The 13,101-nt window shown below is 46.0% G+C and overlaps 1 protein-coding gene across 1 annotated transcript; it reads left to right on the forward strand.

Moving 5' to 3' along the window:
- Positions 1-2,436: 2,436 nt before the first annotated feature.
- PHLDA1 (pleckstrin homology like domain family A member 1) lies at positions 2,437-8,521 on the forward strand. The gene is made up of 2 exons (XM_029955097.1): positions 2,437-3,754; positions 4,236-8,521. The coding sequence occupies exon 1, from the start codon at positions 2,554-2,556 to the stop codon at positions 3,727-3,729; it is 1,176 nt and encodes a 391-aa protein (XP_029810957.1). The 5' UTR covers positions 2,437-2,553; the 3' UTR covers positions 3,730-3,754; positions 4,236-8,521.
- The last annotated feature ends 4,580 nt before the right edge of the window (positions 8,522-13,101 follow it).

The following is a 13,101-nucleotide window of genomic DNA, read 5'->3' on the forward strand; positions in this document are numbered from 1 at the left end:
ACTATCCAAGGGGAAAATAATCAGCCGTGTCAGTAGACAGCTGTGATATGCAATTTGAATCCGCCATTTCAAATTGGTTTACCAAAGCAGTGATTTCATTAGTTTGCCTTCTAAACTTTTGTAATTTGTAAGTGACATTTGTAGGGTTTCATTATATCTATGGCTAAAACTGGTATTTTTGGGGGGAGGAGTTATTTCCTGTAACTCCTTTTTTTGGTGCATTTATTTCATTGTCTTTTTTAAAAAAATGGACAATGTGACCATTTCTGTGAATTGGCAGTGACTTTTGAAGTAAATTAAGAGCAAAGGTGTCACTGAGCTACAGATTCCTACACACCTGCAATTTCTAATAATCCATGCAGTGGTCAGAGAAGGCACATTGTAGACTAACCTGTAGAATAACAATCATTGTGAAATACCCAGCTGGAAATTGAGTGGTAAAGTATCTAGTTTTTAAAACGTGCTATTGATAGGGTGCCTGGATGGCTCAGTCGGTTGAGCGTCTGACCTCGGCTCATGTCATGTTCTCACAGTTTGTGGGTTCAAGCCCTGCATAGGGCTCTGTGCTGACAGCTCAGAGCCTGGAGCCTGCTTTGGATTCTGTGTCTCCCTCTCTCTGCCCCTCCCCCGCTCACTTTCTGTCTCTCAAATATAAAAACAAAAAAAATTTTAAAAAGTGCTATTGAAAATCATGCTGGCTTTCAGAATTTTGAGGTAGTTTAGAATGCACTTGCTGCATCCTGATTAACTGCAGAAGGCTAGATAACACCAAACCTGTCTTCTCCTAAGAAAATGGCTTGCCACTTCAGATTACGTCTTAGTTTTTTACCCAGTCAAGTTTGTATTGTATCATTTTTCTACATGAAATCTCTTCCTCAACTACATCTGCCCTCAGAGACTGTGAATTGCACACTATCTTTTCAAATGGGCAGAAGAATGGCATTCTGTTAAAAAGATGAACAGCTGGTCATGTAGAAATTCCCTGGAATGTTCACTTGTCCTACAAAGGCAGGCAGAGAACCGAGATGTTAGGCGTAGGGTTTGTCACTAGTACACGGAATTGCTCATTTAAAAAAAATATTCTTACTATAAATCTTTATATGATTTTAATAATTGTCTTTCTCAATTAACAATTTGAAGGCCCGGATAACCTGCCAAGTGCAATTCAGTCAGACTCAGGACTCTGCTGGAATTGTCCCATTTGCTAAGCCATTGTTTCTTATATTAAGATTCAGGACCCTCCCGTGCTTGAAAGTTATCCTGTGTTTTCAGTTACTTTAGGATTCAGTTCGAAATTTTTAGCATGACATAAAGGATTTGACTCTTCCTCCCCAAGCTCATCTCTCATTTTTTCCCTTGTTGAATTCTTTGTTTCAGCCAGAGGAAACTAGCAGGTGAGCTAACTCCTCCCGTCTTTCTTGGGCACAAGGAGCAGCCTCTCATTTTGGCCAACTCGTGGTCCACTCGGCTTTGTTTCCTTTGTTTGTTTGTATCCTCAGGGTCGATGCGCAGTTGGGCCTGTTTACTTAATGGATGAATTTCCCCAAGAGGATTGGTTTCGGTTTGTGCTCTTCATTTTGCTTTGTTTTCCAGAATTTCTATAGATTTTTTTTTTTTTTGAGCGTAGTAGGAGAGAGCTACGGGCTAGTACAGCATTACCTCCCCGAGGTCACAGATAAGTGAGATTGCAAAACAGATCTGGCCCGTTAGTCGTTCCCAAAGACAGAGACCCGTGGAGGCCAACCGGCTGTTTGGAGGGCTACGCTATGTCTTAAAGTGTGCGGTGTCTCAGCACTGGACGTTCCCCGGGGTTGTTACCAGAGTTGAGTTAATGTGAGATGGGTCGAGAAAGAAGCTGGGGAGCTTGTGTCCCGGGTAAAGATAGGCTAGTTTCAGAGCTCCCGGGTCGAGAAAAGTAAGGCCAGACGTCCTCTGAGGTGGGTCGCCCTTCTCTAGCCCTTCCAAACGGGACATACATAGCGCTATGGCCTTGATCGCACTCTCTCCTCCAAGAAGAGCTAGTTAATGAGTGTGAAGACACCGTGTCGTCTTCGGCCTTTGTGCCCTGAGCTGTTTACGTAGGATTGGGGGGAGGCACACTTCCGCGGGACTCCTCGGCTCGGGAGCCTTATCCCCAGCCTCCTCGGTCGCCCGGGCCATGACACTGCCTCTGCGGGACCTCGGAGCTCATCGCGAATCCCCAGGGTTGGTTCCCGAGGGCAGCGAGACAGTTTGGCATTCCAGGCACTGCCTGGTAGCCGTACCCACCCTCGCAGCCCTATCCTCATTTTCTGAGGCTGTTAGCACAGAGCTCCGCCGGCCGGGATAGGCTGGACGGTGCGATGGCCTCTCGGCGCCCTCTGGGCGTCGGCATTTGTCGCCGGGCAGCTGGGGCGTCCTGGGCTGTCGCCCTAGGCGGAGAAGAGGAGTTTCCGGGGCTCGAGTTCCTGCAGCCGGCGCAGGGAACCAGCGCGGAGGAGAGTGGGCGGCGGGAGGCGGAGCAAGGGATGCGGGGGGCGTGGACGCGGCCCGCTTTGGAGAGGCCCCAAGTTAATGAGGCGTGCGCCGGCGGCGGAGCGCCTTTCGGAGCTGGGCTTTCCCCCGCGGAGCGGGCGCCAGGAGCCGCCTTTTCCGCTGGGTGTCACTCGGGGGTGGGGGGGATGGCCCATTCAAAAGCGCCGCGAGGGGGCCCGGCCAGTGCCTTTCAGTGAGCGCTCGCAAGAGGACGGCAGAGGCCCGGAGGCTCGCTGCTCCGGGACCTTGTGGCGCACCAGGACGCGGCTGCCCTCCTGCCCGGACCCCGAGCCGCCTCCGCCGCCGTCGCTCTGCTTCCTGCGTGTTAGCCTCCTCTGCGCGCTCCGGGCGGGCGGCCGCGGGAGCCGCTGGGGCGAGGACGGCGCGCGGCTGCTGCTGCTGCCCCCGGCCCGGGCGGCTGGAAGTGGAGAGGCCGAGCGGATCGGCGCCCCTCCCTATGCCGGGAGGATGTTGGAGAGCAGCGGCTGCAAGGCTCTGAAGGAGGGTGTGTTGGAGAAGCGCAGCGACGGGTTGCTGCAGCTCTGGAAGAAAAAGTGCTGCATCCTCACTGAGGAGGGGCTGCTGCTTATCCCGCCCAAGCAGCTCCAACACCAGCAGCAGCAGCAGCAACAGCCTGGGCAGGGGCCGGCGGAACCGTCCCAACCTGGAGGGCCGGCCGTGGCCAGCCTCGAGCCGCCGGTCAAGCTCAAGGAATTGCACTTTTCCAACATGAAGACCGTGGACTGCGTGGAGCGCAAGGGCAAGTATATGTACTTCACTGTGGTGATGGCCGAGGGCAAGGAGATCGACTTTCGGTGCCCGCAGGACCAGGGCTGGAACGCCGAGATCACGCTGCAGATGGTGCAGTACAAGAATCGTCAGGCTATCCTGGCGGTCAAGTCGACGCGGCAGAAGCAGCAGCACCTGGCCCAGCAGCAGCAACCCCCGCAGCCGCAGCTTCAGTCCCAACCCCAACCCCAGCCTCAGCCCCAGCCCCAGACACAATCTCAGCCGCAGCCCCAACCCAAGCCCCAGCCCCAGCCCCAGCCCCAGCCCCAGCAGCTCCACCCATATCCGCCTCCGCATCCGCATCCGCACCCGCATCCGCACTCGCACCCGCACCCACTACCGCACTCGCACCAACAACCGCTCTCACAACCGCTCTCGCAGCCACACGGCCACCGGCTTCTCCGCAGCACCTCCAACTCTGCCTGAAGGGGGCAGCACCCGGGCCAGCAAGGTAAGGTCCCGGCGACGCGGGCCACGGAGGGCCTTTCCGAGGAGTAGGTCGCGGGGTGGAGGGGAAGGTAGGGGGTTGTTCGGAGGAGTAGAAAGTTTAACTCACGGCTTCGGCGCTTGGATTGGAGGGGGAAATGAGAGATTATTACAAGTTTCGGCAGATGTGGAAAGAAGGGAAGCAAGCTGGAGCCTGGAAAGGCTGGGCAGAGAGGGGAGGAAGGGGAACTCGGGCCAGGCTGGGAGGTCTCGCGGACCGGCCTCCCGCCCGCCCTGGCCCGCGCCGGGGTGCCCGGTGCGCTTCCCAGCGACGCAGCAGCCTCCCTCCGTCGCTCCCCACCTGCGCCGCTTCGCTGGGTCTGGGGACTCGAGGGAGCGACCCCGGTGTCTTTCTGAGCACGCGTGGTGCCCCGGATTGGCCCGAAGAGAACCGGGTCTTGGGGGATTCTGAGCCACCTACTTCATTGCCTGTCATTTCCTTCCAGGTTTGGAGGACTTGAAGTGGGACGAGCACCTTTCTATTGTCTTCGCTTGAATCGAAAACAAAAGTCCCCCCGCCCCGCACCAGATCAAGTAGTTTGGACATCACCCGGCTGATGACTTAAGATTCCTCTTAGTTTTCTGCACACTCTTCATCACAATGCAGGAGACGGTTTCAGTCCAGAAGGCTTTATTTATGAACCTTTGAAAGGCTCTTCCAGTATGGTGGACCTTCTAGGAGCGATGATGTACTGTAATTTTATTTTAATGTATTTTGATTTATGATTATTTATTAGTTTTTTTTATTGCTTGTTTTAAGACATTTCTGAATGTGGGCCATTTTCCAAAAAAGAAACTTTTATTTTCAAAAACCTATTATTCCCTAGTAAGTTCTAATATTGGAGAAGAAAAAAGTAGTCGTCGGGGGTGGCCGGGGAAAACCATGAAGAAGGCATTCGTTACTCCTAGGGCATTTTCAGAAGTTCTGACACTTTCATTGTTATGCCAGGTGGTTGAAATTAAACTCTGTGATATTATTTCTTTTTTTTTTTTCAGATTTTTTTTCTTTAGACACATATTTTCTGTAGAATTAGAAGTTTAGGAAAGCTAACTGTTCAAAATTGTATAATTATGAAAATCTAACTGCTTTTCTAAAAGGAAATTTGTAGTAATGATATCTATCTAATTCCACATATTTAAACCATAACCCAGCTGATGGCAGGATGAGCATATCTTGAATATGTGGTAAGGCTGAGTGTGATGTAGAATTAGCTTTGCTTATATCATCTGTTCGAAGGGCTTAGTAAGGCGATTTCTGTGGTTTCTGAGTATGACTGCCTTAGGTGTTTCATTTCAAAAAACACAAGCTGGGGGCGGGGGCAGAGAGAAAACCATTCAACTTGCTTAAGAGAACATCTGTGCCCTTAGCCACACTGGAGATTACCCTTTTCCAAGTTTTTCGCACACTCCGCTTGAACCATGTTTTCTGACCCTTTTAAACTGTGTTCTAGAAATATACTCTAGAATCTCATAGTTTAAAATACAGTTTGTAAATATTTCAAAGGCCTAGGAGTCATTGCTTTTTGGTATTCATACTGAAAATGTTGATCAGAGAAACCAATTGTTTTGTTTTTTATGGCTCTGGGAGAGACTTGAGGGTTATGTGTTTTGTAGTTAGGTTAGCTAAACTCAGAAATTGAAAAAGGAAGGACTGGATAAACACTGGATTTTCAGTAAGAAAACAACCCAGTCTTGTTTGAGCAGCCACTTGCTCAGGAGCCTGAGGGGTGGGGTGGAGGGGGAAGGATGTGGCTTTAAAGGTAGAACAAACCCTCTTCTGTGTCAAATCAAAAGGATGGTCAAAATTCACAAGGGCAGATGCTACTTGAGCTTAAAAAGAGCCATCCTTGATAGCAAATCCGCTTGGGGCTGAAAATCACTTCCTATCTGCTTGGCTTTACTGACCGTCTCTGTTTTCCATTACCTTTTCACAAAGTCTTAATCAGTATTTTTCCAGCATCCAAATTGGAATGGTCAGTATTAGGCCATTGCTCAGTTATGTGGTCCAGAAATGAAAATAGAATTTCATGCTAGAGATGTCTTTATTTCCCTTCCACCTAGAAGGGAGTTTCAAGATCAAACTCCTTTTTAGCGCAATATTGAAATGATGAAACTTTGAAATCACAACCCTAATCTGAAAAGTTATGGCGGAAGACTAAACGTCAGGCAAATGGCAAGCAAAACCTGAAGTGGACTCTCCCTTTTAGTGGCTAAGGCACCATGGTGAAGATACTCTGCAAAGATTTTATATATACAGGTTGCAGGCAAATCTGAAGAGTTCTTAAGTCAAGTGTGGTTTGGCTGCCCAGAAACTACTGCTGCGAGTGGTAGAGAATGCCTCCTTGTACTGTCGTTCTCATACATGCAGATCGGAGAACCTGCAGTGAAGCCGCCGTTTTTTATGTCAAGTTTCGTGCTATACAAATAGTAACGTCCTTACCAAATATTTAAAAAATTAAGACTCAACGTGGGCTTTTAAAAGACATTTGTTAGGTTGTTAGATTACATGTAGGCTAGGTAGTATTGTGAAAAACATATGCCCTGGGCTCCCTCCTGGCTGCTGGAGTCCGCTGACACTCCCTCCCCTCCCCCACCACAAAGGGTATGGTTGTTAATGCGGCCACCAGAATCATGGTGCTTTATCTTGTCTTTCCACAGTCCCTATTCGTTGGTCTGCTCTGATATTTACACTGAGTTGGCCCTCTTAGGGGCTGTCTAGTCTGAACCCCTCTTAGCATTTACCCGTGAAACCTCAGAAATTAGGAAGGAGCGGAATAGGAGGGTTTTTTTTTTTTTTGGTTATTGTTTGACACTTTGAAAGGATTGTGGCTGAATAATTTTTTCCAGAATAACAACAACAACAACAAAAGCATGCTTACCAAAACAAAATACAAATGCAAATTCCTTACTGTGTCAGTGGCAGAATTTACCATATTCTGTAAGAAAATGACATGAGCCACTGAAGCTATTCTGAGGCCTGACAGATGACCTTCATGGAAAAAAAAGGTAAAAATGATTCTTTCAATCCAAGACCAGGAAAAAGGAAAGGGCAGGTCCAATAGAAGACACACCCCTTAAGTAAACACAAGGTAAAAAGTTGGAAAAATAGAAAGCAATGTCCCCATCTGGAGGCTGAACTTTTGTCCTTGAACTTGTGTTGACACTGAGGCCTTGTACACAGTGAGCTCAATAACTATTCGCGGGGACAAAATAATGAAAGAAGGAAAAAATGTGTAACTCCCAGTATCCACGAGGCGGTTTCTCTTGCCTCACACAGTGCTTTCTTTACTTGCTTTCTTGTCCTTCCCCAAGGACAAGTGACACTGGACAGGCCAAGCCTCATGACGAAGCTCCTTTGACATACCTTCTTAGCAGAAATGCTCCTAGATCTATGTGTAAGCCCTTCACGGAGAGCTGAGGTCAGAGAGCAAATGGCTATGAAGGACCCTTTCAAAATGAACATTTTTGTCATAGAGGAAGTTAGGATTCTCTCATCATGTAGAAATCAAACTAACTGTATAATTTTACTTCACATGTTTTCTCCAACGGAGGTTTAAAAAAAAGTAACAACAAAAACTCCACTCATTGCTTAAAGGAGATCCCTTTCTATGTAAACACCGTGAGGAAATCTGGCTTAAACCAAAAGCCCTGCTTTAAGTCCCTCCTGCTCTTTTGTACCCAGGCTGTCTTTCTCTTACAGACCCCTCACTTTAAGTCTGACGCTCTGCGACTGTGTTGACAGTGTGTGGGTGGGAGCACCCTGCTTGTGTTCCATCCCCAGGCACAGTGACTTGGTTTTAGCTTGGCTCCAGTCGTTTGCAGGGCGGTGTGCAGTGACAGGCTGAGAAGAGGGTCTGAGGCTTGAGTGAAGCCAGCACTCCCACGGAGCCCAGAGCTTAGTAGGTGGGACCAGGTCTGTGAGCATCCCTTCTCTCTTCGTTGGGTCAAACTAATTTGCTTTTGCTTTACCAGTAAACTGTCCTCAGTGGCAGAATAAGATTTCAATTTGTGAATTATAGAGCTTGGTATTGAATGTATCAGCAATTCTTCCGAGAGAAATATACCTGTTCACTTAAAGCAACGTAGGATGTATTCATTGTGGAGTTCTGGTGAATGGGTATTAAAGACCTGTTTTCTAAACTCTTGACATAACTCGAAGGGTGGCTTTTTCATCTGCGGTGTTGAACAGCCAATCTAGATTTACAGGAGATTGGATGAAAAAGTGGTCTGTGACTTGGTTGGCAGGACATTTGCCGAATGGAGGAGAGAAGCCAACGGGGTTTTCCTGCCAGGGCATTATTGTCCACTGAGGGCGGCGGAAGGGTTCTGGAAGTAACTGCAGAAAAGAAGAAAAGCTGAGGAGACCTTCCCAACATGCTCTGCAGCTGACCTGTTGGTGGCCAGTTAGGCTTTGAGGAAGAAATTTAAACTAGGTGGTTCTTCTAGATGACTGTATTTATTTTGAGAAGAAAGCAAAAACGATGGTCCGTTATATTCCGCTGTTGATTTCTGCTTAAAGTTTCAGAATACGCACCTGTCAGCTTCTGGAAGCCAAGCATCGCCAGGTACCAAATGCTTTAGAAAGTATCACCTTTGTGAACTCAATAGTGTGGTCATAATTTGTGTAAATATGTCTCAAATGATTTTGGAGAGATGTGATTTATTTTTCATATTTTCAAAATGCATTCCATTTCAAATAAAGTGTCTATTGAGATGACCACTCTGTTACTCACATGGTGTGTACAGTATGTGTTCCTATGGGAGAAAAGTTCTAAAGGCCTTGGCTATTGTAAAGGCCATGGCCATTCTGGGAAGGAAAGGACCGTTTTTGAGGTTGGGAGTTCTTTTAAAAAAATTACCTGGGAGTTTTGAATGACGAAGATAGTAATTCGCTAAGATCTTCTGATGAAACAACTAGCTTTCAGAATGCTAATGAATTTGAGTTGAATTTTCCATAGCCCCCCAGAGGATGAGAAATGGACCCCAGTGATTAGCTTGAAGGCACTTTTCTCTGAGTTCCAGAAGGACTCCGAGTCCTAGGTCTCCTGAGAGGATACAGCCTTGACACTAAAAGAACAAGTTATCCTGAGAGGATACAGCCTTGACACTAAAAGAACAAGCTTCCTGGTTTTTGTTGAGCACAGAAGGGGGACTTGTTTCTTTACATAGTATAACTTTCCTCTATCAATCTCCATTGGCATCTAAAAGACGTTAAATCTCAAAAGACTTTAAAATGGGGAATTTGAAGGCAATTTGTTATCCTGTAGCAGAGTCTTACATTATTACTCTGCTGTGTCTTTGTTTTGTTTTTTAAAGACAAAATGAAAAATGAAAATAAATTATTGCCATTGCAAGGGAATGTCAGGAGCACTGTGTAAGATAAATATGTGTAGTAGGTGATAAAGCAGGGTTGAAAGGATTTGAGAGTCCTAGCTACATGGGTTCAAGTCCAAGTTCTATCACTTAACAGATACACAGATCTTGTGTGTCTTGCCTCTTGGAAACTCAATTTCCTTCTCTGTTAAACGGTTAATAAAGATTCCCACCTTAGGGTTATTGAGAAGATTTAGTAAGTTAGCACACATAAAAGTGCTCAGAAGCTCCCTGCATACAGCAGATAAACTGGCTTGGGAATCATTAGAGTCGTATGAATGTCTAATGCATGGTGTTTTAAAGCTGTGAATTGTATTTTATGAGATCTCAGCACTTATTTTAAAGGAGAAGACCAGTAGGATGGCACTGTCCTTGTTTTTAACTTTGACAAAGAAAAACAACCATTATTTATAGTGCCACTATTTTCATTCGCTTTTTACTTTCCAATCTTGGTCCACATGCTTATGTATTTAAGTGAGTTACAATTAAACAATAAAAATACTCATATATGAATCTGTAGAAGATGCTTTGCCAGTTCACCCAGAGAGGACATTTGGTCCCCAGGTACGGGAGTGTTGGCGGCTGCTGTGGTCTCAAAGTCCTTTCCCTGGAATTGCCCTCAGCCTGTCTCAGGGAGAGCCGGCTTGCTCTAGGACACAGACCTCCACATCCAGGGACGGGTCTGTGGAAAGTAGATAAAGACCAGGCCCTGTGGTGTCAATCAGGACAGGTGTAAGGGCCATCCCAGCTCCCAGAGCTCCCTATAAAATTGTTTTTTGGTGTTATATTGTTTTCGTTTTTTTAGAGAGAGAGTGTGTGCAGGAGCAGGGTGGGAGGGGCAGGGGGAGTAGTGAGAGAGAGAGAGAGAGAGAGAGAGAGAGAGAGAGAGAGAGAGAGAGAGAGGGAATATTAAGCAGGCTCCACGCTCAGCATGGGGCTCGATCCTGGGACCCTGGGATCATGACCTCAACTGAAATCAAGATCTGAATGCTCAGCCGACTGAGCCACTGGGCACCCCCCTGTAGAATTGTCGACGCCTTTCTCAACAGTGAATTTGCATTGCAGTTCAACACCTCCTCTGCCCCATCTTGTTTCCCTTATTCCCTCACAGCTGAAGTCCCCAGGAACCCTGACTCTCCTCCCCCTCTTCCCACTGAAATCTCCTGCAATCAAATCTGAGAGTCTCAGAACCTATTTCTCAGAGAATCCCATCTATGACTATGTCTGAGTATGAATATTCATAGGGAGAATTTATGGATATACGTATTTATATATGCATGTGTACATATATGTATTTATAACTGTATAGATATATAGCACCATGGTTAAGTCTATGCTTTAGAGAGCAGGCTCTCAATCTGGAGAGATTTTGTTCCCCAGGAGACATTTGACAATGTTGGAGACATTTTTGGTTTTCTCAACTGGTGGTAGAGGTTGGGGATCAGTGTCATACAATGCTCAGGACAGCTTCACAACAAAGAATTATTTAGCTCAACATGTCAATAGTGCCAAAGTTGAGAAACTATACTTTAGAATCAGATAATCTTGTTATTATTAGTTGCGTCCCTTGGGCAAGTAATTTATTTTAGCTTCAGTTTTCATGTGTAAAATGCAGACAATGATAGTACCTGTCTCATGGAGTTGTGAACCCAATATTAGGTAGTTCACGAAAAGGGCTGTCGCTATTCCTGTCACAAAGTAAGCATTCACCAAATAAGCATGGGAGCTGTCATCCTAATTATTGTTATTTAAAGCCATACAGCAACATAGTATCCCATTGTTTTGATATATTATTTCATCAATTTTCCTACTGTCATCTAGTGAGTTCCTGTTTCTCTTTTTAAAGTTTATTTATTTTGAGAGGAAGAGAGAGAGAACACGTGCACATGAGCGGGGGGAGAAGCAGAGAGGGAGAAAGAGAATCCCAAGCAGGCTCTGTGCTGTCAGTGCGGAGCCAGACTTGGGGGGTCAAACCCACGAACCATGAGATCATGACCTGAGCCATAATCAAGAGTCAGAGACTTAACCGATTGAACCACCCAGGCTTCCCTTTAGTTCCTGTTTGTGTGCTATTATTGATATTGCTGCAATAATTATCTTCACATGTTCAGCATATTGAAAAGAGCAGGGATGTGGATTCTAGTTCTGACTCTGCTTAGTCATGTGATAGTAGGCAGCTCATTTCATCTCTCTGAGCCTTAGTCTGCTCATTTGTAAGTTGGAATAGTAGCTCTGCCCTTGAGGAGATATTATGGACACACTATGAAATGTAAGTGAAATCTACATGAGTTCAAGTCCCAGAGCTACCACTTAGCCACTTTATTTACAGCAAAGTATTATGCAAATGAAAACGCTGTTACTATCTGGATAACATTTTAAGAAAGATTAGATACTATATCTATAAATCTGTTGGAACTTTAGATATTAAATGTGTATATAATACACATACATGTTCTCCAATCCAAATAATTTAGATTTAAGAAGTAGAAGGTTATGGGGCGCCTGGGTGGCTCAGTCGGTTAAGCTTCCGACTTTAGCTCAGGTCAATCTCACGTTTGTGGGTTCGAGCCCAGCGTCAGGCTCTGTGCTGACGGCTAGCTCAGAGCCTGGAGCCTGCTTCCATCCAGTTCTGTGTCTCCTTCTCTCTCTGCTCCACCCCCTCTATGCTCTGTCTCTCTCTGTATCAAAAATAAATAAAACATTAAAGAAAAAAAAAAGAAGTAGAAGATTAGCGCAACTAAGAAAATAGCATCAAGTAATTCTTAGGGTTTTTATTGTAGAATTTCAGCCAAATTTATACTTACATTAAAGTCGAAAGAATCATGTGAACATAACATTACAACTATCCAGAATTAATGACAGAGGAAAACCTGAGTAATGCACTCACTGGCCATTGAACAGGTGTTCTTACTTGCTTTGCTTCTTTTTCAAAACCTTGTTGGAAACTGGCCACATAGAAAGGCAAGCAAATGTCATGATGGGAGTGTTCTAGAGTCCTGGTCTTGACCGCCTACAGAGTGAGTCTGGGTCTCAGAGATGGCACAGGTGAGGGCCAGAGGACTTGGGAGGTTTCAGTGATGTGGGTGGATTGTGGATGTCGGCAGGTCTCCTTGATCTGAGGAGCGTTGTTTTGAATCTGACTTTAGTTTGAAGAGATTGTTAGCACCTGAGGTCCGAGAGGGCCACTTCGTCACCTGGTAGATCACAATTAACTGCTCCGAGATAGGGTAGGTGTGGAAGTACCTTATTCCCTGCCAGGGCAGTCACTGGAAGCTTTTGATGTTTAGTTAGACTCCAGAAATGAAAACTTGAAAAATAGTCCATGTGGTTATGTCGCATACTCTCAAAACCTGCCAGAGTCTCTTATAAATAAGAGAGTGAGCCAACACGGACTGCCATCCTGTAAGGCCACACAGCCTGATGAATGAGTATTCAACTGTTCTGCAGAAAGAAACAGGAAATGACTCTTAAGGAGGCTCAAAGTTTTAATTATGTCATTGTCCTTCGCTGGCTCTCGCCTGACGCTCATAGTTCACACAGGTCAGTTATTTTGCAATTATTTTGAACGTTGCTGTAGCAAATTCTACCACAGAGTGCAGCCTGACTCTGTCAGGGCTGACTCATCACCTCAAAAGAGCAGACCGGCTTTGTGACTAATCACAGTCAAGGAAGCCAAATTTGTAATCGTCTTAGGTATATTCTCTTTCTAGTTTTTCATTTCTATGTTCATGTTCATTTCTACAAAGCTTGGCTGCCGGTGTCAACACGTAGCTGGTGTTAATGATCCTTCTAAGTAACTCCCAATATGTGTGTGCACGTGTGCACGTGTGTGCGCATGTGTGTGGGGGGTTCCCTTTTCTTGCAGGTAACTTTCATGGCTAATGAAGGGAGGTCGGTCAGTTTTTTGTTGCAGAATGCGACATCTGAAACAATACTGGG

This window comes from Suricata suricatta, chromosome 10 (genome assembly GCF_006229205.1).
Source record: "Suricata suricatta isolate VVHF042 chromosome 10, meerkat_22Aug2017_6uvM2_HiC, whole genome shotgun sequence".
NCBI classification, from domain to species: Eukaryota; Metazoa; Chordata; class Mammalia; order Carnivora; family Herpestidae; genus Suricata; species Suricata suricatta.